Genomic DNA, 25,983 nt, shown 5'->3' on the forward strand with positions numbered 1-25,983 from the left:
AACCTGGACTAACCCACAATGATTGCAGCAGGCGTCAAAGGCCCTTCAACTGAAAGGTTTCTAACATGGAGTGGGGAGAAAAAGAAAAAAAAATTATTCTCCTTGGTTGTGTGCCAAAACCACACTTCTCCTTCTCTACAACGTACAACTGAAAAAAGTAGATAACACAAAACCTATATAACTTAGGAAGAAAATGGTATACTGAATGAAGGGGGATGGAATAAAAATCAAAACCACAGCTTCTTAACAAGCATTTCTTTTCCTGAGATTTGAGACCTCATCTTCTTCCCACCTTATAAGGGAAAAAAGGTTAAGTTTTGCCAACACATCAGGCAGCACATTATATAGACGAAAAAAAGTTCTGATCAGTTCAATCCACATATTGTTTTACTAATTGTAAAAGGAATTGTCAAATTTGACTTGAAACTTCATTGCAAACTGAATTCTCACTTGAATCAAAGAAATAGAACTTTTTATCCAGAAAACATCAAAATAAGTCTTTACATGGGTTTAGTAAGAGTTAGTTTTAAAGAACTGTCTATTCCAAAAGCCTTCGCAGCTTTTTGTAAAAAACCTATCATCTTGACAAATTTTCTCCAGCTGTTATTTAACCAGCATACAAAGGCTGTCACCTATAATTATTACTGATACTCTGACAACAACATAGCCTATATTTACTTCAAAGTTGAAATCATTATTAGATTATTTCTCAATGTGACATATTTAATTATACAAGTAAATGCAATGAAAATCTTATTTCAAATCAAAATTAGATGAAGCTTAAAAAACACCTTTAAAACAACTAAATATGAATAAGCCTACTCTTTATATAGAACTGGTATTATTTAGACTTTACCACTACCGTTAATTTGGTTTTGTCTAATGAATATATAAATGTATGTGTATATATGTGTATGTATATCTCTACACACCACCCCTATATCCACATAACTATACAGGAAATGAAGAAAGTGGTGACTGAGAAACTTGCTTTCAAATGACAACAAACCAAATAATCTCACACTTCTGACAGATATTTTTTTTCTCCTTTTTATTCCAGTGATAATTACGTCAATAAACCTGATTCAGCAAATCTATTGCTCTCTAATTCATTAATTAAAACAATTTACTGCTACCACTGTGATTTTTCAAGGACATCAAAACCACATTCCAAATCAAAACAGCAGAGATCATCAGTTTATAGATGTGCAAAGCATGCTTTGCTTTCAACCTCACAATTAAAACACAACTTAAATGAAAAAGAGCTGTTTTCTTTAAGATTTCCTTGCACAAGCACATCCAGAAGAACGCATTTTGTTTAGGGGGACTGAACAGAAATATTTTTTTATCAAACTTAGGAGGAAAAAAAAAAAAAATCTATGAAAAGTTAACCATTTCCATTTAGAAGAAAAAACAAGATATAAATATTAATATTATAATAAATCGCAGAGCATCATTTTTATAGCCTTCATTTTCTCAACACGCTTCCTGCTCATTAATTTTTGGGTTGAATAACACAATTGACTCACAGAAAACAAAACCAGAAAGGAAAAATTGCTTTTGTCCATCCTCTCCCACAAATCAGGACCGACAGGAACTACACTGACACTTTAGAATTGTTTTGGAAAATATGTTAGATGATGAAATATTTGCATGGTCCCCAGCAATCTCTTTGACCGAGTTATCCTTGGAATGCCATTGTCCGAGCTAACTTCTGCTTTTTGCTATTTGCATTGTTTGCTTCTGGTCCTATTTGCCATGCGTGGCCTTTATAACAGCAGCAATATCTAGACAGAACATGCTAGGTGCAACAGTCTAAATTCTCCCAATCTCTTCCAGTGTTGTGTGTTTAAAACCTCTGATCATTCTCGTCAACCTTTCTCTAGGCCTCCAGTTGGCTGGCATTTTCCTCAAAATGTAGTCCCAAAACCCGTCGCAGAGACACAATGTTTCTGTCTTAGCACTGCTGGGTGCAGTAGTAGGATTATTTCAGCGGCACTGTATACAAAGACACCCTATAAGGTCATGGAAGAAACCCTCACATACCACAGAAAACACTGTTGACAAATAACCACTATGACCTTCAGCTGATGGCTACCCAGGAGGAATACAGAAACATTTCCTGAACATGCAGGACGGGGGATAGGGAAGCCAAAGCTCAACCACAGTTGAGAAGCCCTACCACTGCAGAGGAAGAGCAAGCTGTTAGGCACCACTTACACAAGCTGGGTATACACAAGTCCAGGGGATCAGACAGGAGGCATCCACAGGTGCTGGCAGAGCTGACCAATGTCAATGAAAGGCCACTCTGTGATTCCCTGAAAGGTCATGGCAATGGAAGGTTCCATGATGACTTTTTAGAAGATAAAGGTCATGTTATCTTCAAGAAGGGCAAGGAGTATATGGGGAAGTAGAGGCAGTCAGCCTCACCTCAGTCTCCCAGGGAAGATTATGGAACAAATACTGCTGGAGTTATCCTTCATATGCCTGGACAGGCCTCCAGGAAAAGAAAGTGAATGAGAACACCTAACATGTATTTACCAAAGGCAAATCACATCCAAACAACCTGATTGTTTTCTATGAACAGATAATAATCTCAGCAAAGGGAGAGCAGAGGATATTGTTTTCCTTGACTTTAGCAAGGCTTTCAACATGGTCTCCCATAGTATCCTGGTAGCCAAGCTGGAGAGAGACGGACTGGATGGGTGAGCTACAAAGTGCAGTTTGTGGAAAACTGGTTGTATGAAGAGGCTGAAAGACTAGTGTTTTGTAGTGCAAAGTCCAACTGTTGGCCAATATTGATGGCATTCCTCAGGGGCTAATATTGGGGCTGATGCTGTTTTATGTCTGTACCACATTTAACATCGTGAGACTGAAGAGGATGGAATGTGCCCTCAGCAAGTTTGTGGATGACATCAAGCTGGAGAGAGTGATCAACACACTGCAGGGCAGGATTGCCTTTCAGAGGGATCTCAACAGGTTGTAAGAATTGGCTGAAAAAACGTCATGAAGTCCAAAGGCAGAATAACCTCATTAACAGTACTAGCTGGGAGCTCACTGGAAAGCAGCTTTGTAGTAAAGGACCTGGGGATTCAACGTGGACAACAAGTTCAGCAGTGTGCCCTTTCAACAATAAGGCCTAACCACATACTGGGTTGCATTCAGAAGAATGGAGCCAGCATACCCTCGGAAGTGATTAGTCCCTTTTATTCAGCATTTGAAGACCACATCTGGAGTACAATATTCAGTTTGGGGTTCATGAGTACTCATACAACATTGACAAAATGGAATGAATTCAGTGGAGACTGACCACGATGATTGGAGTGCTGAAGCATACAACTTGAGGAGAAGCTGAGTGAGCCTAGAAAAGGCAAAAGATAGAAATCTGACTTCAGTCTTCCACTACCCAAAGCAGTGGTCACAATTGCAGCAAGGGAAACTCTGATTAGATATAAAGGGGAAAAAAAATTCACAATGAAGTTGGTAAAGCACCGCAACAGTTGCCCAGAGATGATGTGGAATCTCTCTTCCTGTAAATTTTCAAAACTCAACTGAACGAGGCCTGTTAGTCCAGCTCTAAGCAAATGGTTGAACCACATGACCTCAAAAGGTCCCTTCTAAGCTGAATTATTCTATGATTTTCTAAAGGACTGTGATTCAGCCACTTGTCTTTCTCACATTTGGGAAATTCCATTATTCTCACTTAAATGTAGGTCTTTGCACTTGTATTTACTGAACTGCATTTTTTCATGTGGAATCACTTCTCCAGCTTTCATCTTGTCCTACGAAGTGTATGTGATTCTTTCCAGTTTACAACATTCTATTTGCATTATCCAAGTAATTAAGAAAATTTTGACACGCTATGTGGAGTACTACTCGATTCAGCTTGCCAGTTCATGAAATACTGATAATCATTCTTTACGGATTTTGCCAGTAAGTTGTACATTTATCTTGCAATAATGAACCTAGACCCTGTGTCTCTACTTATGAGTATGTCAGGAGTGAGGCAGTGTCAGAAGCCTTACTAATATCAAAATACCTATTACTGTTAGCATCAGTTCCTTTTTCCTTATCAAGGAGTGGCTTACACTATCACAGGACATCATTATAGCTTGACAAGATTCATTTAGTACAAACACATGCTTATTGTTATAAAGCATAAGCTTTTTACATATTTTTTTCTAGGATGTTTCCTGTCTAACTGATTAGGCAGGTTCCTCTTCCTTCTCTTTGCCCCTTCTGAAGTTGTCCTATTTGTTTGGTTTTGCCTTCCAGAACCATATCCATCATCAATCATTTCTCAGACATGAGTCATAAAAAGCCCAGAGGCTGTAGACACTCTATACATCCAGGACAAATTTTATTTATCTAAGTAACCTCTAATCGTGTATTTAATAGTATAAATGTTAGGTCTGTGATCAGTTACTCAGGTAGCAAATGCTGAAACAAAAACAACCAGAAGAAAACACATCAGCAATATATTACTGGTCTTCCTTCACTGTTAAGTTATAAATCAGCTCCCTCTCTTTTCCCTTTCCTTAGCATTCATGTTTCTGTACAACTCTTCACTTTTTTGCTGATTATGTCTGTCGGGGTTTTGGCTGGGACAGAGTTAACTTCTTAGTAGCTGGTACAGTGCTGGGTTTTGGATTTAGTCTGAGAATAATGTTGATAACACACTGATGTTTTAGTTATTGCTAAGTAGCACTTATCTTACGTCAAGGAGTTCTCAGTTTCCCATGCTCTGCCAGCAAGCAGGTGTGCAAGAAGCTGGGAGGGAGCATAGCCGGGCAGCTGACCTGAACTAGCCAAAGGGGTATTCCATACCATGGAACGTCATGCCCAGTATATAAACAGGGGGAGTTGGCCAGGGTGGGGGCAGATCGCGGCTCTGGCATTGGTCAGTGGGTGGCGAGCAATTGCATTGTGCATCACTTGTCTTTTCTTATTTCTTTTTTTTTGTTGTTGTATTCTTTTTCATTACAGTTATTATTATTCTTAGTAGTGTATTTTTATTTTTACTTTAGTTATTAAACTGTTCTTATCTCAACCCACAAGTTTTACTTTTTTTTTTTTTTCCTTTCCTCTTTCCCACCCCACTGGGAGGGGGGAGGGGGAAGCGGCTGCGTGGTGCTGAGTTGCTGGCTGGGGTTAAACCACGACAATGTCTCAATTTTATTTGTATGCCTGGACCTCCTCAATTGCATCTTTGTAAGCTCCTCCTCAGAAATTTGACCTTCCTTCCATTTTCTGCATGGTTCTGTCTTGAAATTCAGATCTCTGGAGAAATCCTGAGCTATGACAGTTGGTCTTTAAACACCTCTTTCACCACTCCTTAACATTAGAAGGATTTATAAGCTTAACAGCCAAGAGTGAATTCTCTGAAATTTTCTTCTTAGATTTGATTTTCCTAGCAGACCTCAATTCTAATTTTATTGCTGTCAGCTGTTGTTAAGTCTACAGTTCCTGTGCATCAGAAGATTTGGTTAAGTGTTTCCAAAGAGCCTCATCCTCTGGCCTGATGTTCCGTACCAGACTCCTATCATGAAAGCATCATTAAGATGGCCCTTGGGAATCTCGTGCCTTTCCTCAACAGCAAGTTCAGTGACACGCAAACCTCTGAAATCCAGGAGATCCCAAAAAGTTACTGGGAAAAGGTCAGCCCAGCTGTTCCCTCTTTGGCTACCACTAGCCAAAGGAATTATCAACATGATCTTCAATTGCCTTAACAGTGAACGCTAAGAACATTTACTGAAATATATCCACAGAACTACCATCATAATATAACAGAATCTGAAAATTGGCATAACTACAGAAAACTTGTGACAATATTGCAGAAAACCAGGGATGACTACTTTTGTGTATGGATTTCTGTTCCATGTATCTGTAACCAAAGAAAAATTTGTATGCCTGTTTAGATATTAAATATTTCAGAGCTGACTTCTGTCAACAATAAAACAGACTGATTTCCTGGTCATGAAATTTCTCAGCAGCAAAGCAGGATTTAAGAGATACTGGCATGCTTAATGAGGGGTAGATAATTGCTAGATGGAATACTGTGGGAAAGAGTGAAGAAGCTGTAAATGGTGGTACAGCAGTAAGATGAATATTAATTCATCAGCTATGTGGCTAGTTTTGATCAGTAGGCTCAGCGTTTGGCTAGCAGGTACCAAGCACCTCCTATTCAGTAGAGTTCATCTAAGTCAAGTTTTGCCTTAGCATAAAGAAGGATGTTAAACAGGTGAAAACGTGTAACACTACTTCCTGAATGATGTGTATTATTTAAGAATGCAGAGTTCAAGTATATGTTATAGACGTACTGGGTTAGAAAGAACAGATTTAAAATGTCTTGACAAGTATCTTACCAACGTATTTCTTGGTTTTCAGAGACCTGAATGCCAGTAAATTCACCATTCTGGAAGGACAAGAGAGTATTAGGTTCACAAGAATGCTATCTTCAGAAATTGTCTGAAGTTGGAGAGGAAGCAAGCAGGTGCCCACACAGCTGATAAACTGATATTTTCTCTCTACAGAAATCCTCAGCAATGAACCTTCTACCAGCAATATCTACTTTTCTGTATCTGTGAAAAATGGGTCCAAGTTTCAAATCACTTATCTAACCAATTCAGAATGACTGCCTGAGGCCATGATCTCATTCTCCTCTCTCCCTTTCTTCTTTTTATTTTGCTACATCCTGATCTCCTCTGGTTTTCTAACAAACCCCCACCAGTGCAAAACGTTCACTAAGTAAGAAAATAAACCCCCACATTCTAGTGCCATCAGAACTACTTTCTGTACGCCCAGCTAGTCTTTGTGGCTGTGGGCAGAGTAAACTATGTGGCATGCATCTATCCGCAGTGCCCAACTCTTTTTCAGAAGCACTGTCAATACTGCTTTCAAAGGGATAGAAGGTGACATGGACTTACTTAAGTCTTAAACGAGTGACTTTCCAGTCACAGTAATTGCCACAGCCTGATGTCACGCCGGCACAAAATCTGCACACAAAACTGGTTATATAACTTTACAATAAATAAATAACTCCATAAGGAGCTGGACTTTAGGAATAACTTGCTCAATTAACTTTCATGTTTTGCTTATTAGCTTTCTGATGTCTCATGAAGTCAGGGATTGCAGTTTAATGAATTTAAAGATAATTTAAATAAATAAGTGGATTCTAAGATACCTTAAAAATATACTGACCCTTTAAGCAAAAGGGCCATTTGAAGGCTAACTACAACTTCTACTTCATACTCTGCTGGAATATTTATCAAGTTCAAAAGACAAGCTTTAGTAATCTTAGAACAGCTTAACAACATGAAGTTACCAGCAAGCATGTAAAAGATGGGCTGCTTGTATTTCAAAGCCACAGCTCCTAGTACAATTACTAACATAAATTTCTTGATGCAGCATTTCTGAAATAACTTGCAATGGGAATAGAGAAGAAAGGCTGAAGAAATACATGCGTGCTGAGTGTGCTCCAATTGATACATCATACTGTACATGACACTGGTAGGTTGCCCAGATTAACAGATGCCGGTCCTCCTTCAGGGAGGCTGACATGACAAATCTCTCAGAATATGATGCCAGGAGTCATATATGAAACTTGAATGAGCTGAAAGAAAAATATTTATCTTCAGAATGATTTACTGAGCAGTAACCTACAACTTTGATGTGAGAATACATCTATAAACCCTATGTTTGATAAACAGTTCTGAAGTTTTCTAAAAAAAAAAAAAAAAAAAAATCTGCTGGTATATTCATGGTATGTTATTAGTATATTTAAAATTTTGCAACTTAATCATGTGCAATGTTATTTGTTTAAAGAAATGTGTAATCCTGCCAATATTATTCACAAATTTAGAAACATAATGTTGAGACTTGACAAATAAAAGTTAATATCTTCAACAAACTATTTCCACTTTTTCTTTGTAATTATGCAACAGAACCTTGAGTTTTGCCTTCCTGAGGGATATGCAATCCGCAACTATTTCAGAAGAGCAAATACAGACAATGGTTACAAGGAAGGAAAGGAAATCGTGTTTTGATGCCAAGCTTCTCTTCTTGCCTAACTGGTGAGGAAGAAAACCCCAAGTACATTCAACAAATGGTTAATCCTGAGTTCATAAACCTGTAGGATAAGCCACAATTCTCATCATCGTGAATGGTCCCATTAACTCCAATAAGGTCTGCTTATGGAAATGGACTATTTAAACAGTGACTAGTTTTACTGGGTGAACAGTGGGATTGCCCAAGAACTGAGGCCTTTAGGTGAGGAAGGTACGATCTGGTGTTGTGTTTTGCTCATCATAACCTGTTGCTCCTTATCTACCTTAGAGGTAAACATGCTGCATAGAAATGCATTTACCTGTAAACCAGTTCCATCAAAATTCAGTCAGGAAGCTTTCACACACAGCAAAGGGAGATGCAGTATAGAGGACTTGTCATAACACTAACTTTGGTTTCAAAGCCTTATCACATTTGTCAGATTTTAACAGTATACTGCCACAGCTATTAACTTCAGGCCATAAATTAACAAAACTCATACCTGCAGTTTGGTCCTTTGATTAGAGCACCTGTGCCTGCCAGGATGATACAGCTCCCCTGGCTTTAAATTACATTTTCTATTCTACTGTGAGCATTTAACATACTGAGTTCCAACTACGTGTATAAAATCGTTTCTCAGCCAAATATTCCATGCTCAGTGGAAACAAAAATTCAGAGAAAAATACCAAAGAAGATTAAGCTTTTTACCACTTCTGTAACACCTCTGCTGAAATGGTGACCCATGACATGGTCCAAGTTATATATGTTTCATAACCCTAGGGGACTCTCAAGCCATCAAAATTTCATTAGCCTCACAGCAGTCCCAGTACCTTCTTAAGTTGGACTGCTGGCCTCCCTATCAATAAATAAATCAACTGTAATCCTTTTCAGTGACTAAACTCTTCTTTGAAGTTGTATCAAACATCAGATGTTCCTTGCATAATTTTAACCAGTGCAGAATAATGTCTTTTCTAACATATTCACAGTCTTCTCACACATGAAAAAATAAAATAAAACTCTAACTTTAAGCTCATGTAGGAAGTTTTGGCATATTGTAATCAGTCATTTTGCTTTTTTACATATAAAGTTTATAAAAAAGTATACCAAACCTATTGTACTTCTGAAGCAGTCACCTCTTTGCTAATGTAAAGATACAACTCTCTAAGGAAATCGTGTGTGTGCGCGTGCGTGTATATGTAAATATGTATTTTCAAGATCATTAACCAAGGGTTTTACAAAAGACTCAAGAGAATCTGTTTCAGCATAGACCTTTCGAAAGGAAAATCACAGGACAGCTCAACAATTTATTCTAGATTGCTTTGCAGCTGAAATATCAAGAGTCATCCAATAGAAACTCCACTGCCAAAAGGAGGTAGGCAAGTACTCCTGTCCTCCTCTTTCAAAACTCGCCTACGAGTCAAAACAAGTTTTCCAAGCATAAGAAAAGACACCTGCAAACACTGAAAGCTGTTTCCTCAGGTACCACACAGCATTAAGTCCAAAACAAAAAGGAGGATCCCAGCTGAGACAGCCGTCTTGCACAGGCATCTTCAGTTACAACCAGCCACCAGAGGAAAGACAATAAGTATGAATAATACCAAAATATAGCTTTGGTTTTGTCTTCTCAAACTGAAGTTAAAATAATAAATAGGTATGACCAAACATTATTGCTTGTAGTTTAAAATAAAAGTGCATTTTTTTTTTAAAAGTATTACCATACATACACACCTACATTGCTGTTTCCCACAATGTGTTACAGCTATTGCCAGAGGATAGAAATAAAATTGCTCTGACTTTCGTACAGCTGAGCAGACAGGTTTAATAAATTAATAAAATGACATGTAGACATGCAGGCAATAACCGTCACTAATTTCCGTTCTTACTCATTTTTCTTTATTCCTCTTTTGAATTTGTCATATAGAAAGTCATGAAGTTAATAGAACAATCATTTTAATTCTAGTAAAGCTGAAAATCTTCTGTAAATAAAAAGAATTTAAAGACAAAATGTTTTCTAAGGTTTGTGCATTTAGCATTTAACACCACATTAGGTTCTGTTCATAACCTCAAGTGGAGGTAAAAAAATTTTGAAAAGCTTTAAAAATTAATCAGGCAATTGTTATTAACCTCTCTTCATTTAAACACTAAGCCTTAATATACAATGGCCATACCCCACATCCTACAAAGCTGCTGCTTAGATTTTTTTTTGCAGATTTTAATTGCACAGTAATCCAGTGCCCCAGGCACATCAAAGGCCACATGTCCCTCTTCCCCACAATTCCAATTGCTTTCATCAACTAGGAAGTTTAAAGCACAATCAAATTTGTTTTCCATCCACATGAGCCCTGTTAATAAGCTATTCTTTGCGTTCATTCATCCATTCTAAGATTCTGCAACTTCTCCAAGATGTCTTGAAGAAGCGTTTACAATGAAACCTTTGATTGCAAGCTGGCCTTGGGGATCAACTTTATCACCACTTATATAGCCGTTCCCCAAAGGGTAACAGGTGACATGGCCTGAGATAAAACAGAGCTAATCTTTTTTGTGATTAAACTCTTTCAAAATTACAGCGAAAACATCACACCCAAAGCTTGCATTAGTTAGGACTGATACTGAATATTGACTTTTCTGAGAAAACGACTTAAAAAAAAAAGTAAATAATTCAAGGCCATTCCTTTAATGATTTAAAATTATCGAGTGTCAACCAAAAACAGCAAATAAAACATTGATTTATATATGGGCATATGCGTAAGAACTTACCATTTTCACTGTCGGACTTGTTTTCATGTTCGGTATCAGTCAGAGTGAGGGCTGAGTTGGAACGGCTCGACAGACAGGAACTGCGCCCTGATTTGACCCCCCTGCCCCAAAGTCTCATGGCATGCTCTGGAGACATCACTCCTTCATTTTCAGTATCAGCATCTGACCCTGCACTGATAGAGTAACCTCTGTGGGGGAGCCCCATTTCCGCACAAAATGCCAGTCCTCGACGAGTTGCTGGTTCACAAACTCCTAACTGCCTTAGGGTAAAATTCTGTCCTGATTAGGGGAAAAAAAGATAACAAAAGGTGAGAATTTTTTTTTTTTTTTTAAAAAGAACCTAAAAGTAAAAACTCTTCATGTGTATAATTGTCTCAGGTATCACACAAGGTGTTTTGTCAAAACTCTGAATGTATTACAATCAAGTGGATTCTTTTGTCTCCAGCTCTCTGCGGTGCCCCTTTTCATTCATACTACACCTTAGCACTGTTTTGTCAACTGCTTAAACACATCAAAGGTGCTCCTGGGTAGGAAAGAAACATAATAGAACCCGCAAACTAAGAAAAGCCAATTCAGCACATGAAAGGATTAAAAATAAATGGCAAACTTTTTACTTTTTTTTTTTTTATTTTTCAAAGGGTAAAAGCAGTAACAAGGTATTTGTCAGGATTATCTTTTTTTTTTTTTTTTTTGACCTGTTTAGAGGCCAAAGCAACAGGCTATTTTCCCCATACAAATGTCACCTAATGTGGCAATGGAAAACCTAAATGGGAACCAAACTCACTTTGTATTTATTGGATCTCTCTGCCCTACTTTAATACACAAATATAAACAAACAGGAACACAGCCACCCATTACCTGCAAGGACTACAGTAAAGTTGTTATTTTTTGTGCCTCTGTATTTTGAGAAACATTTTAGGCTTTTACTGCTGAAGCAGAGTCTGTGCATTTTAAACAGACTTTTAGCCTCTGTTTTGGGGCAGAGCAAGAGACATAAGTGAATCCCAAATGATTGTATTAATAAATTAGGTGCAATAAACTCGTGACACTTCAATAACTTAAAGTGTCTAAATTATGCGACACTCAAAAATGACTGCCTTTTTAATGGCTGTGTCTTCATCCTACTTTTATGTCCATAGATTTAAGACATTTTATGATATATAGACACTTGGCAAGCTCATTTGCATGCTTATACCCATAATGCTTTTCCACCCTAGCCCACAGTTATTTCATAGCTCTGGGAACAAATTAGAACACACATTCAATTTTTGAATCTGACAGGCATCCTAATTTCTCCAAAATTAGTCATTTAACATAAAAATACATAAGATAATTAAAGCTTATAATACAGCAAGAACAGAATCCTATCAATCAGAAAGTAATAGAATTGCAGAAGTGTGAATACAGAAGTGTAAATAATTCCTGAAATATTAAGAGTTAATGCCCCGGCCATAGACGTGTTTTAAGTGAGCCACTTATTTTATTGCTGTGGTCATATGAAGTTGTCACTATAAGTTTCTTCGCAGTCAGAATCATAAATGAATTCTGACAATGACTTTCATAAATAATGAAAATCAGTTACTGCAATTAGGTACAAATCAAACTGTATTTATTATGCAGCTGTGAATAAATATTTGAACAAAAATAACAGCTGGGGAGGTAAATATAAAAGGAGTAAGCATATCTATGACTATGTCTGAACAGTGCAAAGGGTATAAGAACAGGGGATTACCATGCACTCTGATAGTATCTTGTCATTTTTTAAAGCTGTCATGCCATGTGAATTTTCAGGTTTTGTGAGAGTTGAAACTAATCAGAGAAGCAAACAGGCCAAACAAACCACCCAGTGGTAATAGGGTCAGAGCTGAAAGTATCAACTGTCTAAAATGCTTATTATTTTGCATTTTGGTAAATACATGCTAAGGGTGACCGTCTAGAACACTGGGTTTATGTGTTTGGTACATTATTATGTGAATCTACATTTTCAAACAGTTGCCTAAAGTCAGAACCAAATATAGGAGAAGTCTATGTGCACATGTGTATGTATACAGGTATACCTACACACACATGAAGTGGCTAAAGGTGTATACACAGTTGCACACGCAGCATCTTACTGGTTCTAAGAACAGGCTTTTGGGAAGCAAAATGGAAAGGAAAGAGGTATTTTTGATCGAAGACAAGGTTACTTGAGTCAGTAACAAAACTGCCGTTGATTTCAACGCTACCAGGTGTTATGCCTATAGTCCCCATAACCTCACGGTGCTGAGATCTGGAGGCAAGGAATGATGCGGACAGACGCAGATGCTGCCTCTTGAGCCACAATTAGACCAGCTGCAGCGGCTGAGCATTGCAACCTGCAGCTCTTCAGCCAGCCTGCACCACACAGCCCCATGCTCCCCCCTCTGCAAAAAGGACCTCTTTGCACTCAGAGAATCACTCAGGGAGACATCTGTGCAGACACATCAATTTGAAGAGACTATTGCCTGCCTCCCCCCCCCCCCCCCCTTTTTTTTTTCCTCTTAAGCAAACTATTATTATTAAGAGAAACTACTTCAGGCATTATATAACAACATCCTCCATGATCATTTTCTAGGGGACTTGGTCTCAGGCACAACATACCACTTACCATCTATTAACGGATTGTATTTTTTACTTCAAGTTTACAACAGCTTACCATCATGTAAAATATTTTCTTCTTTTTTCCCCTTTTATAAATGGTAAGAGAATCAAAACGGCATATCACAGGGCCAAAACAGAAAAGGGGGGCAGGTTTGTATATTGCTGTCTCATCACATTCAATATATTAGAGCTTTTCACTACACTGAGAAGTTTTACAGCGTAGCCCAAAAATGTTGTAACAGCTTTAGAAACATCAGGCTAAATCATTTTCTGAATTAAAGCTTTCCTAAGAGCTTTCCTAAGAGGATTGTACTCTGTGGAAGTTACCTACACAAATGAAAAAAAACCAAAAAACACAAAACCCAAACCAAAAAGTTGACAAGGAAACATATGTATTTGTGTAGGAATTTATATCCCAGAGGAAATCATACATACATGATATAAAAATTTTACATCATCTTAAGATTCCTGAACAATAAAAACAAGAAATCTTCCAGGATCCAGGGGAAGCCGAACACAGCTGGGATGCAGACTTAGTGGGCAGAACAGTTGGGGGCTTTTAACAATACTATGAAACAAAAATAAAAATTGAAAAGGAGGTTGTAGGAGCTCAGTGGAAAAACAAGTATGAAGAGAGGATGTTCTCCTTCTTGTGTTCTTAGAGTTTCTAATTAACCTTTCCAGAATTACTTCAATGTGAGGGATTTAATCATCGGTTTCTTACACTATACACACATTTGCAATTTCTCCCACTGACAGTAAGTGCCTCAACAGTTCATAAAGACTTAAAAAAACAACTTGGCAATTGTAATAAACTAATTCCTGAGAAGAAAATGTAGATAAAGAATAAACAGATAGGCATAATGCTTTGTGAGTTTTTTTCCTTTTCCTTCAAAAAAGTATGAAGTGTAAAATACAAAAAATTAGACATGACGTTTCAAGAAGACTTGTTCTGGAGACACCTTTGGGAGTTTTTGACTATTTGGGAAGATGTATCATGAAGTTAGGTTTTAAAAACTGACAATAATGCTGTTTACTACCACTCTACCATTAGATACTGTATTTCTCTTGGCTAGGAATATCAATTTAGGGGTAGTATAAGGACTGCTGACACCCTCCATTTGTGCAGGCAAGAACAAAATTAATGTAATAACTCTAAAATAACTTTCAGGAGCTTGTGCAGCAATCACTGTTAAAAAAACAGCATTTGCCAACAGTAACCATACATATCCACCTGTTATGTTGCAACCACTTTCTGTGTAAGCAATGATCCACATACAATTGGTGTACCTCCTTAACTACATTAGTTAAATACATACAAAAAAGTATACCAAAGTAATTTTAATAATTATATGTTAAAATATATAATTATTATTTTTTTAAAAGAGAATGTGTGTGTATATATATGTCTGCCAGAATCATACAGGTTACACTGTCTAGAAATGTAAATTATTTTTTTGAGTTTAATCAAATACTGCATGTAAGCAAATTTGATGTATGGAGACATTATGTATTATTTTAGAAAGTCAGAAGTTAACAGCTGGAATTAAATGGAAACCTGCTGCACTTGTGCCACATTTGTTTCCCTGGTCTAAATCGGGGAATTTATTCAAAGACCTCCATAATAACTTAAGCTTCAAGTTGGAAATGTTATCTGTGGAACTGGGTTTTTGAAGAGGACTACTAACCAAAAGAAAAGGCTCCATGGTTCTTCAGTTGTCAGTCCTTGCTCTAAGTTGGATCTATACTAAATACAGAGAGATATTCTCTTAAAAACCATGAAATGGGGAAACAAACAAACAGAAGGAATGAACAAAAAATATCCAACAGAGAATTTGTCAGCATGTCCAGACATCAGCACTGTCCTTAGTAATTCATTAACCACTGATAAGTCAACAAGTCAGGTTTTAGCAACAATAGACTATTTTGGAAAAGAGGGAAAGAAAAAAAAAAATCTGAAAAGCCTCCAGAGCATCTGACTAGTTAGCATAAAAATACACCCACACCTCTACCTTTTAAATCAGAGGAATTTAAGTTTGAGTGCCTTTGCTGGTTTTGGTTTTGTTATAACAGGACAGACATAGTACCAAAACAGCAGAGGTTCCAAACCCATCCAAGTCCACACTCAAAATTCTGTTTAGTTTGGCTCTTGCTTATGTTTCTGATGAAGTTTCATGCTGTTTCTGCATCCTTCATTACTCGTCTGTCCCCTTTCTAATCCAGTCTTCCTTTGTATCTTGCCTTCTTCTATCTGCCCATAATGCCTTTGTGCCATTCAAAAATCAAGCGCATTTTCCCTATAATCACTCTGTGATAAAGCATGACAAAAATACTTATACTAAACTTAGAAAAATTATGAAACAATTAAAGCTATATGGATGCAAACCTATGATTATGGTCCTTAGGAGAACCAATCTTCTCCCTTACATTTCCTCGATTCCCTACTTAATCCTGATTATTTTTTTTTTTAATTAAAAGAAGTCTCATTTGTTTAGAAAGCAAATGAGGAAAAATATTTTTCTCAGGTTTTTATTTTCTATCTGCAGACTACTGCATACAAACATGTCCTCATAATACAGTGCTTATCATACAAGCTTATTGTATAAGCAGCACTGACGTCGAAGTGTTACTGCACGGACCATGTTGTTTTCTGCTATTTTTATATGGGAAAAGTATTTATTTCCTTTTGTATCCATGTTTAGACACTATATAGTGGGCATGTTTTTCCTATTTGAAGCTCCTTACCTGGAGCTCGTTCTCAATATCTCTGAACACTTTCTGTAGAGCAGAAGCCAGCACACAGCTGCTTTGAAATGCTTCATCATTTCTGTACAACTAAAAGCTCAAGACTATCGACCTGATTCAACAGTACCTTGCCTTCCTAACTCATACACACGACAACTATGAAGGAATAGCTCTGTTAACTGAAAATTGGCTGGCCGCTTTACTGATTCCTGAAAAATACAGAGTTCAATTATGTGCTAGTCAAAGATGGAAAAAGGAGCTTCTTTGTATATAACAATAGGCAGCCAAACTGTCCTGTTCTCAGGGCACTAGCTAGTCACTACAGGACTGAGTCACTGAGAACATGGGGTAGATGTCATCTTCCTAGATGATCAAAGCAGAGCTGCACTGGTTTAGCAAGAATTCCACACAATCCTATGGGATCTTAAACATCATTTACTTTCAAGTGTCAATTCTAGCTCGTTTCTTCAGGAAAAATATGTAACTTCTTTGTAAATAAAATATTTTTTTCCATTTACTGGGGCAAATACAGTGCGGCACACTTACAAAGGTGGTCCTTTGTAAGGAAAGGTCTTGAGAGGAAAGACATAGAAATGTAAGCAAATGTACAGCTGGATAACAAATTTGCTGGAAATGAAAGGACAAAGATTTTTAAAAAAGAAAATAGCGAAACAGATGCCTTGGATGCTCTATAAAACTCTGATAAGTGTACAAATGCTGTCTCCAGAAGTCAGAATGTTAGGTGGGTAGAATACAATTACACAAAAGAGAGAATGAGTAATAGATGTGATACCATCCATTCTGTCACACAAACTTCACAATATATTTACTAAAAAGGAGTTTTCAAAACTGTACTTGCAGAGTTCTGTTTGCTAGAATGCAAGATATCGCAGTGAAGACTGACAAGTAATGAGCTTTGCCTATGTTAATGTTTTTTTTCTTTCTGATTTGGCATAGTATTTTGTTGTTATTACTTCAGCCTTATTCTCTCTTTTGTTTTTGTGCAAATTATCTGTGAAATTTAAACCATCCTAATCCACTGTATCACATTTCCCTCCTGTTTTTAATTCCTATGTTTTTCTCTTCACTCATCACAACCTTCTTCCTTGTCACCTCTTAATCTCTCTTGACCTTTCCGCTCTATTCGCTTTTCCATCTTAACCTCCTTTTCTTGTCATTATCTGATTTAGAGTGGAGCTGTAAGATTCGTATGAAAGACAGTTGCTTCTCCAATATATCCAGTAAGCTACGTAATAACAAACAGCACTATATTATATTAAATCTCAGCAACTGTGCATATAATTTTCAAGTGCTCGTTATTCTGAGCAAACATTAACCACATAGTTCTCCCATTCCTTATGGGCTTTCAAAAGTGTATGGGGAGCTAAGTCATGGTCTCAGTGACTTCTGAAACCGTTAGTGCCAGATACTGTGAGTCCTCTGAGCTGCACTTCCTGTGCCACTCTTGGTAGAAGAGCTTTATGTAAGACTCAAAACTTGAGTCAATTCTAGAAAAAAAAACCCCACACTTATTTTTTGTGGGAAATAAAGTATTTCAAACCTGATATTTAAACCAGCCATATATTTTTACTAGCATTAAACTATAGAATCACAAGGAGATATTGATTGAAATGCTAGCCTGGGAAAGTTTTTATTTTAAGAAATAGAGCAGAATCAATGCGAATGAAACACAGTATCTTCCTGACACTGGTTTTCCAAATTACGGTTCAAACATGCAGACTCTTCTGTGCAGTATGGGAGATTTGTAATTTTATTCCCTGCTAGGCTTGAGGGTGGCAGGGGATCCTCAGTACTAATCCACAGACTAGAACATAAGAAGCACTTCTTAATCCAGTATAAGGATAAAGGACTGGTCATCAAGCCCTTCTGAAGTTACCACAGAGTAAAATTAAAGTCAGCTGAAGATAATTTCACAATTGCACAAGTCAAAACTTCAAGCTACAGCATCAGCAATCATGTTCCAGTAAATGAATTAATAGTTTAAACATTACGGTTCCAAATTTGGGGATTTTATATAGAAATCTGGTTTTATGACTATGATTACATAAGATACAAACTAAATTAAGAGAAACTAACACAGCTGTCCAGATCATGGGCTGTAAGGGGAAAAAAAAAAAGAAAAAAAAAGGATTCTGTGGATTTAAAAAAGAAATACAACTCCATGAGTAGCAAGGAACACAAAGTCTTGATCATGATCGGAATGACAGTATAGACATTTTAGGCCTCTATCTTAATCTTTGGATCCTGGGACCAGACCATCAACATCTCAGCATCCATTTATTACAAAATACGAATAAAGCCTAAATTTGATAGATGTGAAGAAACTATGACCCAAGGGTAAGCAATGTAGAAATGATGGATATCCAGTCTGCAAAGAGCCTACAACCACAGATCTGACAGGTATGAACTGCCACATTAAGGTCAGTACGATGCTAATGACATGACATACGGCTTGAAATGGGGAATGAAGATGAGGAGGAAGTAGGCAGCATGAAGAGAAGCACACAAAATAGAGCTCAAGCTCACTGCTATTGCTCCATATGGGGAGGAGACAAAACTCGACCGTTATTTCTGCCTTTCCATGAGGGAAAGGCATGTCTGCCACTACAAGTGAGTGGACAGACCCACTGAGGGATGTGTCTCACAGCATGGTAGAAAATTGATTAGTTCAACAGGCTCTGAACTGGTATAAAGAAAAAACCCAACAGAGCTATTCAGAGTAGCCCACGCATTTCTATTTGTAGGATTTTATAAACAAGTATCCTACATGCATAGGAATCAGCTCTGCAATGCATGGACAGAATTAGGCGCTCAGACCATTGCTGTAGGTAAGTGCAAGAAACAACAGAGAATACAGATCCAAGGACTTCTGCAGAAATTAAAACCTCTTTTACCCCCTCTCTCACTCACACTCCCGTCACACCCCCCAAAAGAGTTTCCATTCTGTAAACCCCCATAAGAAATGCAGTGTAGCATTGTCTTAATTTAGATTTTCTAGCAAAATGTCCATTATGCTGAAGACAAGAAAGGATTTATGACTCAGACATATTTATGACACTGCAAAGCAAAAAAGTAGAAACACAAAACTTGAGGCAAATGTTTCCCTTGGCTCTGCCATTTCCTCTTTTGGCTTTAATAAGCTCAGTAATTCTGAGTACTGGCTCTCAAGCCAGTAAGTTGTGACATTTTACAAACTAATTTCAGAAAGTATCAAGGAACTTTCTGAGGAATTAGTCCTATTTTACATCTCTGCTTCGCTTTCTGCATTTATTTGCCAGTGATGGAATAAGCAATCACTCACAGCTTGGCCTACAGCCCTGACTCTCAGCCCTAAGCACTAAATCAGCGGACAGGAGACACAGGACTCTTCAGCCTCTTTCATTCCTCCCCTCACCCCATCTCTAACCGCACACTCTTCTAGCTTTATTCTCTCCATAGATGTTAACACGCTGAAGTCATCTTTCATACCCATGCATGTGATCCATTTATCTCCCCAGTCCTCAGTTTAGTTTTTATTATGAACAGGAGCAGCACATACATCTCAGTATATGAGCTACAGAAAGATATAAGAGCAATTACAGACCCTCTACAGTATCTTCCTTTCCATGAGGCTGAAAGTCCTTGTGAAGGCCCCTTGCTCACCTTATAAATCCTTAATTATTATGATCAAGAACTTAATTCTCTTGTTTTGCAACTGGACTAGTCAAAGGCAAGGTTTTTACTCTGTGGACCAAGGCTGCGTAGAAATACCTGATCAAGCAGTCTACTGCCAATAACCAAGGTTGATTTTTCCCTGGAGAATCACAATTGCCCTTTGTCTCCAGATCTGTAGCTCATCTACAGACCATGACCCACAAGGGGCCAATTTCAACTAGATGAATACCTTAGAGCAAGTGTGCATATCACTGAGCGTGAGCTAAATATACTCCTAATCAAATAAAAGTGAAATGTTTTTCTTAGTACCACTCTGTAGCTAATAGAATAACTTTAAAAGTCAACAGATCCTTATCACCTGGAACCTGAAAACCAATTAACTTCTTATTGTTGCTTTAAGAAGTAACTAGTATAGCAATGAAAGATGATAATATTACTTAGCACTTACAGCGCTTTTCATCTTCAAAGCATTTTGCAAACATAAACTAATTAATCTTCCCAACACGCCTGTGAGGTGGGTAAGTGTTATTATTCCTGTATTACAGAGGGAAAAAAAACCACCTCTGGCAGAAGGTTACGTGCTTAGCTCAAGGCCACAAAATTATTCAGAACATACTGGCACTGTATGCTGCTTACAGAAGCTACCTACTCAAATCAGGCAGAGACTGCAGGTGACTGTGTTTTAGCATACCAAAAAAGTATCTGTCACGATGACAATCAGGACACATCTTTCATTGCAGCCAGGAACATAAAACACTAATTCTAATATCTGCCTTAGATCTTGAGAGACAGCAGTTGCCATGTCACTGAATGGTGATTAATTTGCTCATTGGGAGTCCACAAAGTCACTTATATATTATTTCATATCTTCTTGGAAATAATCTGCAAAGCTGGCTGATTCAGTTCTATTGAGAATCACTTGCCTACTCAATAGTCAAAATCAGCTCATCAATAAGGCACAGGTAGTGGAAGGTCAAAAAAGGTCTTACATATCTATCCTTCCACTGCTTCAGACAGTAAGTTTAAAGTACTCAAGCTTTAGGTTTAAAAACATGACCATTTAAATCCTTTAATCCTACAGTTGACATTTATGGTGACTAAAAAGATTAAACATTTTGCTATCCAATAACTCATTTTGAGCAGCTAGTATTTAAAAGCAATAGACTTTGGAGTCATATTACTTTAGGACAGAAGTTGCAATTAATGTTTCAGGTTTCTGAAGTCTTAAAAATATATCCCTGACAGTGTTTAATATCTTAAATAATAAAATTGTCGAAGCATATATATCACTGTTTCAGGTCCCTCTTTTGCTGAATGGTGAGATTTTTCTAGCACCTAAATCTAAGTGTCACGGGAGTGGCAGCTGAACGATAGCTATGATACATTCGCACGCTGTAACATACTTTACACAGCTTCACTGTTCAGCAAGCTGGTATCCAGCATATTGTGAAGGAAAGAAATTCTTTTTCTTTGCTTGTTCAGTAAGTTCAGCCCTCTTTTTGCAGCTCCAAGGAGTTATCAGGGCATTTAATCTAATTTAGGCACTTAAGTATTCCAGAAGAGTAAAGATACAAAACCATGCATACAAGTACTTTCTCCTGCAAAACTGAAAGGGGTAGCATGAAAATAAATTGATGTTGAGGCTTGGCTGACAATGAATTGTTCTGATTGATAAACATGGTGAACTCATTCTCACTGCCAGCTAGAAAGACCAAATAACTTTACCTGCAGGCTAAACCACAGTTGACTCAGGCTTTCAAAAAGTAAAAACTTAACAAAACCTGCACTACCTCATTGGGTCTTCTATTAGCAAAAGGTGTCCTGCAGCTCAGCTTTTCAATTCACGCAGTTTGCAAACAGTGCTCTGATTATTTTGTATGAAAATATGAACACACACAAATCTGCAGCGCATCCTGTCACCTGTGCTTGTGGGTCAGTCCCCTGCTCCTGTGCAAACTCACTAACGTGGTATGTGGATCACTCTATAGTATGACTATACTGTCCTGCAACAACAAAACTCTTTGAAACGGAACAATGACTACCTAAGAGGTATTGCATATTCCTCTCTTCCCTTTAACATGTATCTGATGGTAAATAAAATACAGTTTTTGCCTGTCTGTATTTTTCTTACTAACTTAATAGAAAGTTTTTCAGTTCTTGTGAGTCCAGGTTTGATTCATGATCTCCTCCAAATTATTTTCATATTGTTATATTATTACTTCCAATTATTTTTTCCAAATGCAATTTTAAAAATAATACTTACTTTCTATATTTCGACAATCCTTCCCTCCCACTCCATAGTCATGTCACACTTTCAGATATTTTTGCATAGCAGTCTGCTATGTACTTTATATCACTTCACACAGCAGTTTAATTTCGTAAACACAGGAATGTCTCTCTGTACTACAGAGAAATTCAACTTTATACAGTCAGCTTTAATTCTGAATTCAGCAAGATACTTGGGCATATTCCAAAATACAAGCATTTAGGTTGCTGAATTCAATTAGAGAAGTTGTACATTTAAATTAGGCTGCTCATTATAGTTGGATACTTCAAAGCATAAGAAAATAGGTGTCTTCTTCCTCCCTAACATGTGAACAGCAAACAATCATATTATCACACCTTGGAAAGTAAACAGTCTTTCATGGTGCTTCATCCATTGTCAAGGATGACATTAGGTATCTTGTCAAACATGCAATATAAAACTGAGTATCTAGCCTAAAAATACTTTTACAGGAAAAAAGCCCATGGTCTTCATTTACATGGCTGGGTGCTGAGTTTAATTATTCACAGGCTGACCAATTTTTTTGAATCTTATGTGGGGATTAACAACAAAGTGAAAATAAATAACTAAATTAGAAGTTCTAAAAATAGTAGGCTAAATAATCCTCATCTAAAGAGTTTAAAAACAAAACCAGTTTTGCAACAGATGAAGGGGCTTAAGAAGAGAAGGAGACCACAGTAGGTGTTATCTCTCGTTGATGTTAACTGAAAGCATGTTGCCTACATGAAGTTACAATTTCCTAAACAAGCATAACTGCTCTTCCAGTCTTGCCAACTGGGTTTTAAAATTAACAAAATAATCCCAGTTATATAATAATTTCATGTTCAGATATTTTACTATATGTTTTAAATGTTGTTTTTAGAATTACAATGACAAACATATGCATTTTTAGGCTCATTTCTATTTATGCAATTAAACTCGAGCAATAGAAATTCAACAGACGAGGAAAAAGATTCTGTGACTGGAACTGACAATTGGATAACCTCCTCTCCACAAGTAAAGATCTCCTGGGATAAAGCTACCACTGAACAGGGCACACCTATCTCCTATGGCAGTATCCCCTTCTGAATTCCTACCATGGGATTTTGGGAAGCAGAAAGCACAAAGACATGTATTGAGACAACTCAGGAAGAAGAGGTAGGAAAGTTCTGATTCATTAGCAGAAAGCTTTGAAGGGCTTTACCCCAAAATATCAGCCATAAAAAAACCACACTGACATTTTTAAATTGTGCCACATTTGAGAGACTCAAGAAACTCACGTAACTGCTCCAGTAGCTTTCCAGCGGACACTGGAAATTTGATATCGTTATTTTACACAGTCTGGGCAAAAAAAGTGAAATACTGGTCATGATTAATTTTAAAAATTAGTTTCCAATTAAAGGTATTGTCCTGGTTTCAGCTGGGACAGAGTTAACTCTCTTCTCAGTAGCTGGTACAGTGCTGGGTTTTGGGTTTAGTGTGAGAATAATGTTGATAACACTCTGAGGTCTTAGTTGTTGCTAAGTAGCGCTTATCTTAAGCCAAGGACTTTTCAGTTTCCCATGCTCTGCCAGCAAGCAGGTGTGCAAGAAGCTGGGAGGGAGTAGAGCCGGGGCAGCTGACCCGAACTAGCCAAATGGGTATTCCGTACCATGGAATGTCATGCCCAGTATATAAACTGGGGCGAGTTGGCCGGGAGGGGTGGATCGCGGCTTGGGAACTAACTGGGCATCGGTCAGCGGGTGGTGAGCAATTGCACTGTGCTTCACTGGGGTTTTTTTCCTTTCCCGCCTTCCTTTTTTTGTTATATTCCTTTTCATTACTATTAGTAGTAGTAGTATTAGTATTATTATATTTCATTATTATTATTGTTAATTTTATATTTTACTTTAGCTATTAAACTGTTCTTATCTCAACCCACGAGTTCTGCCTTCTTTCCCGATTCTCCTCCCCATCCCACTGGGAGCAGGGGGAGGGGGATGGGCAGCGAGGGAGCGGCTGTGTGGTGCTTGGCTTCTGACTGGGGTTAAACCACTACAGGTATTTATTAAAGCTTGCCTTTTTTGCTTATAGATTTATTTTCTGTTGATTTAGCAGGCTAGAATGTAGTTAGACTGTCAACAAAGCCACATATCTGCACTCTATTTCTAGACAGAGGGGAAAAATATAAATACAGGGAAGCGTGTTTTATATATTATTTAAAAACCTTTAGAATGACCTTGAAGACATTTTCCATAAAATGCTTCTAATGCCAGAAGCAGTAAATTCTCTCAGTCAAAGATGAATCAAACACACTATCTAAGACTGCAAAACAAGCCCTTTATAACCTGACCCTATCAAACCTGCAGGTAGTCTCCAAAGGTGCTAAACCAGCACGCATTAGAGGAAGCCAATAAGCCATACAAAAAGAATTGAAAGGACAATGAGGAAAATCAAACGGGCACAGATGACAGTGCTGAGACCACTGAAAGGTGAAGATGACACTACACATCGCAGACTACCATTTTAGGCCTACAGACGTGTAATTTATTGCACATTGGGCAGTAAGTATTAGCTAAATATTATGTGCTTTTCTGAAGAAAATGAAGAGGAAAAAAACCCCAAGCCCCAGTGCACCATCATATGTGACATGCCAGACTACGTAACTTCTTCCATTTCGCTACTGCTATTTAAAAAGAATAGTACTGTATTCAGGCAGTGGTTTATGAATTCATTAAATAAATGGTGCCTATTTTGATATAATTTTGTCACTAGTACTAAAGAAAGTGTCTACAGTACAGGTCTTAGAAAACTTCCTTTTGATTTTACCTCATTAAACTAATGAGATCAAGGTGACTAATGACTTGAAAACTAGAAAGTAGTGATGACCTGAAGTTTCAACATCACAGAAACCAAAAATACACAGCAGAAAGCAGACAGACTACAGTAGCAGCAAGCCTCAGTTACATGAGCCTAAGAGAAATATTTTTATTTCCCTTGCAAACATTTGTAGGCAAAAAAGTCAACACCATCTGCCCAGCTCTAGTTCTAATGTAAAGTTATTCTACTTGGAACAAAGAAAAACCACCAATGGGGAAAATATTTTTAAACATTTCCAAAAATAAAACTAAGGACTTCCTCACAAGGAGGAAGCTTGCTTTTTCTACCCCTGAATCTATTCTTGTTTCCTCATAAAAGAGAAGATAGCTTTACACAGAAGACTGAGGCGTAAGCTCACACAGCTCTTGGCCTAGCTTTATCCTTTTAGATAGCTGGGCTGCAGTACTCCATACATTTCATAATATAAGGAGAAAAAAAAAAAGTTAAGTAGTTTAGTTGTGGAAATGTAGAAATGCCAATTCCAGAGACTACAGTTTTGAATCCAAAAGTGATGCATAAGTGCTTAACCCTAACTGGAGCCAAATGCAATCTCCCAGAATCACTGAGGTCCAAAGGGACCTCTTGAGATCATCTAGTCCAAACCCTCTGCTCAAGTACAGTCAGCTACAGCAAGTTGCCCAGGACGATATCCAGTCAGGTTTTGAGCATCTCCATGGATATTTAGGTCTCTCATGCCTCTCCAGTCCTGGACTCAGAAATTCAATAGTGAGCTCTAGCAACCTGTTAGCATCTAGTTAGATATCATGGATATCCACTAAAAAAATCCCCCAACAAACACAAATGTATTCATTGTGAACTAATTTACCTTACTCACTGTACAGTGCTCTGTTACTGCTGCCCTGCAAGCCATAAGATAGAGGCACTGAGCTCATGCATTACTCATATGCTCATGTACACATACTGTGTTTCCCCAAACCTGTTCATAGGGCTTGGCCTTCCTGGAACAGTTGTATTTTTTTATTTTTATACATTTTGAAGCTGTTTACATTTTAGGTATATTG

At 37.6% G+C, this 25,983-nt stretch overlaps 1 protein-coding gene across 1 annotated transcript in view; it reads right to left on the bottom strand.

Annotated features, from left to right (window-relative positions):
* The window catches only part of TENM3 (teneurin transmembrane protein 3), a 388,381-nt gene that overhangs the window by 298,883 nt on the left and 63,515 nt on the right, over positions 1–25,983 (bottom strand). Inside the window, exon 3 of the mRNA XM_050895382.1 lies at positions 10,801–11,079. Within this exon, the coding sequence (XP_050751339.1) occupies positions 10,801–11,079 (279 nt within the window). The remainder of the gene's footprint in view (positions 1–10,800; positions 11,080–25,983) is intronic.

The sequence above is a fragment of the Gymnogyps californianus genome, chromosome 4 (genome assembly GCF_018139145.2).
Source record: "Gymnogyps californianus isolate 813 chromosome 4, ASM1813914v2, whole genome shotgun sequence".
NCBI lineage: Eukaryota > Metazoa > Chordata > Aves > Accipitriformes > Cathartidae > Gymnogyps > Gymnogyps californianus.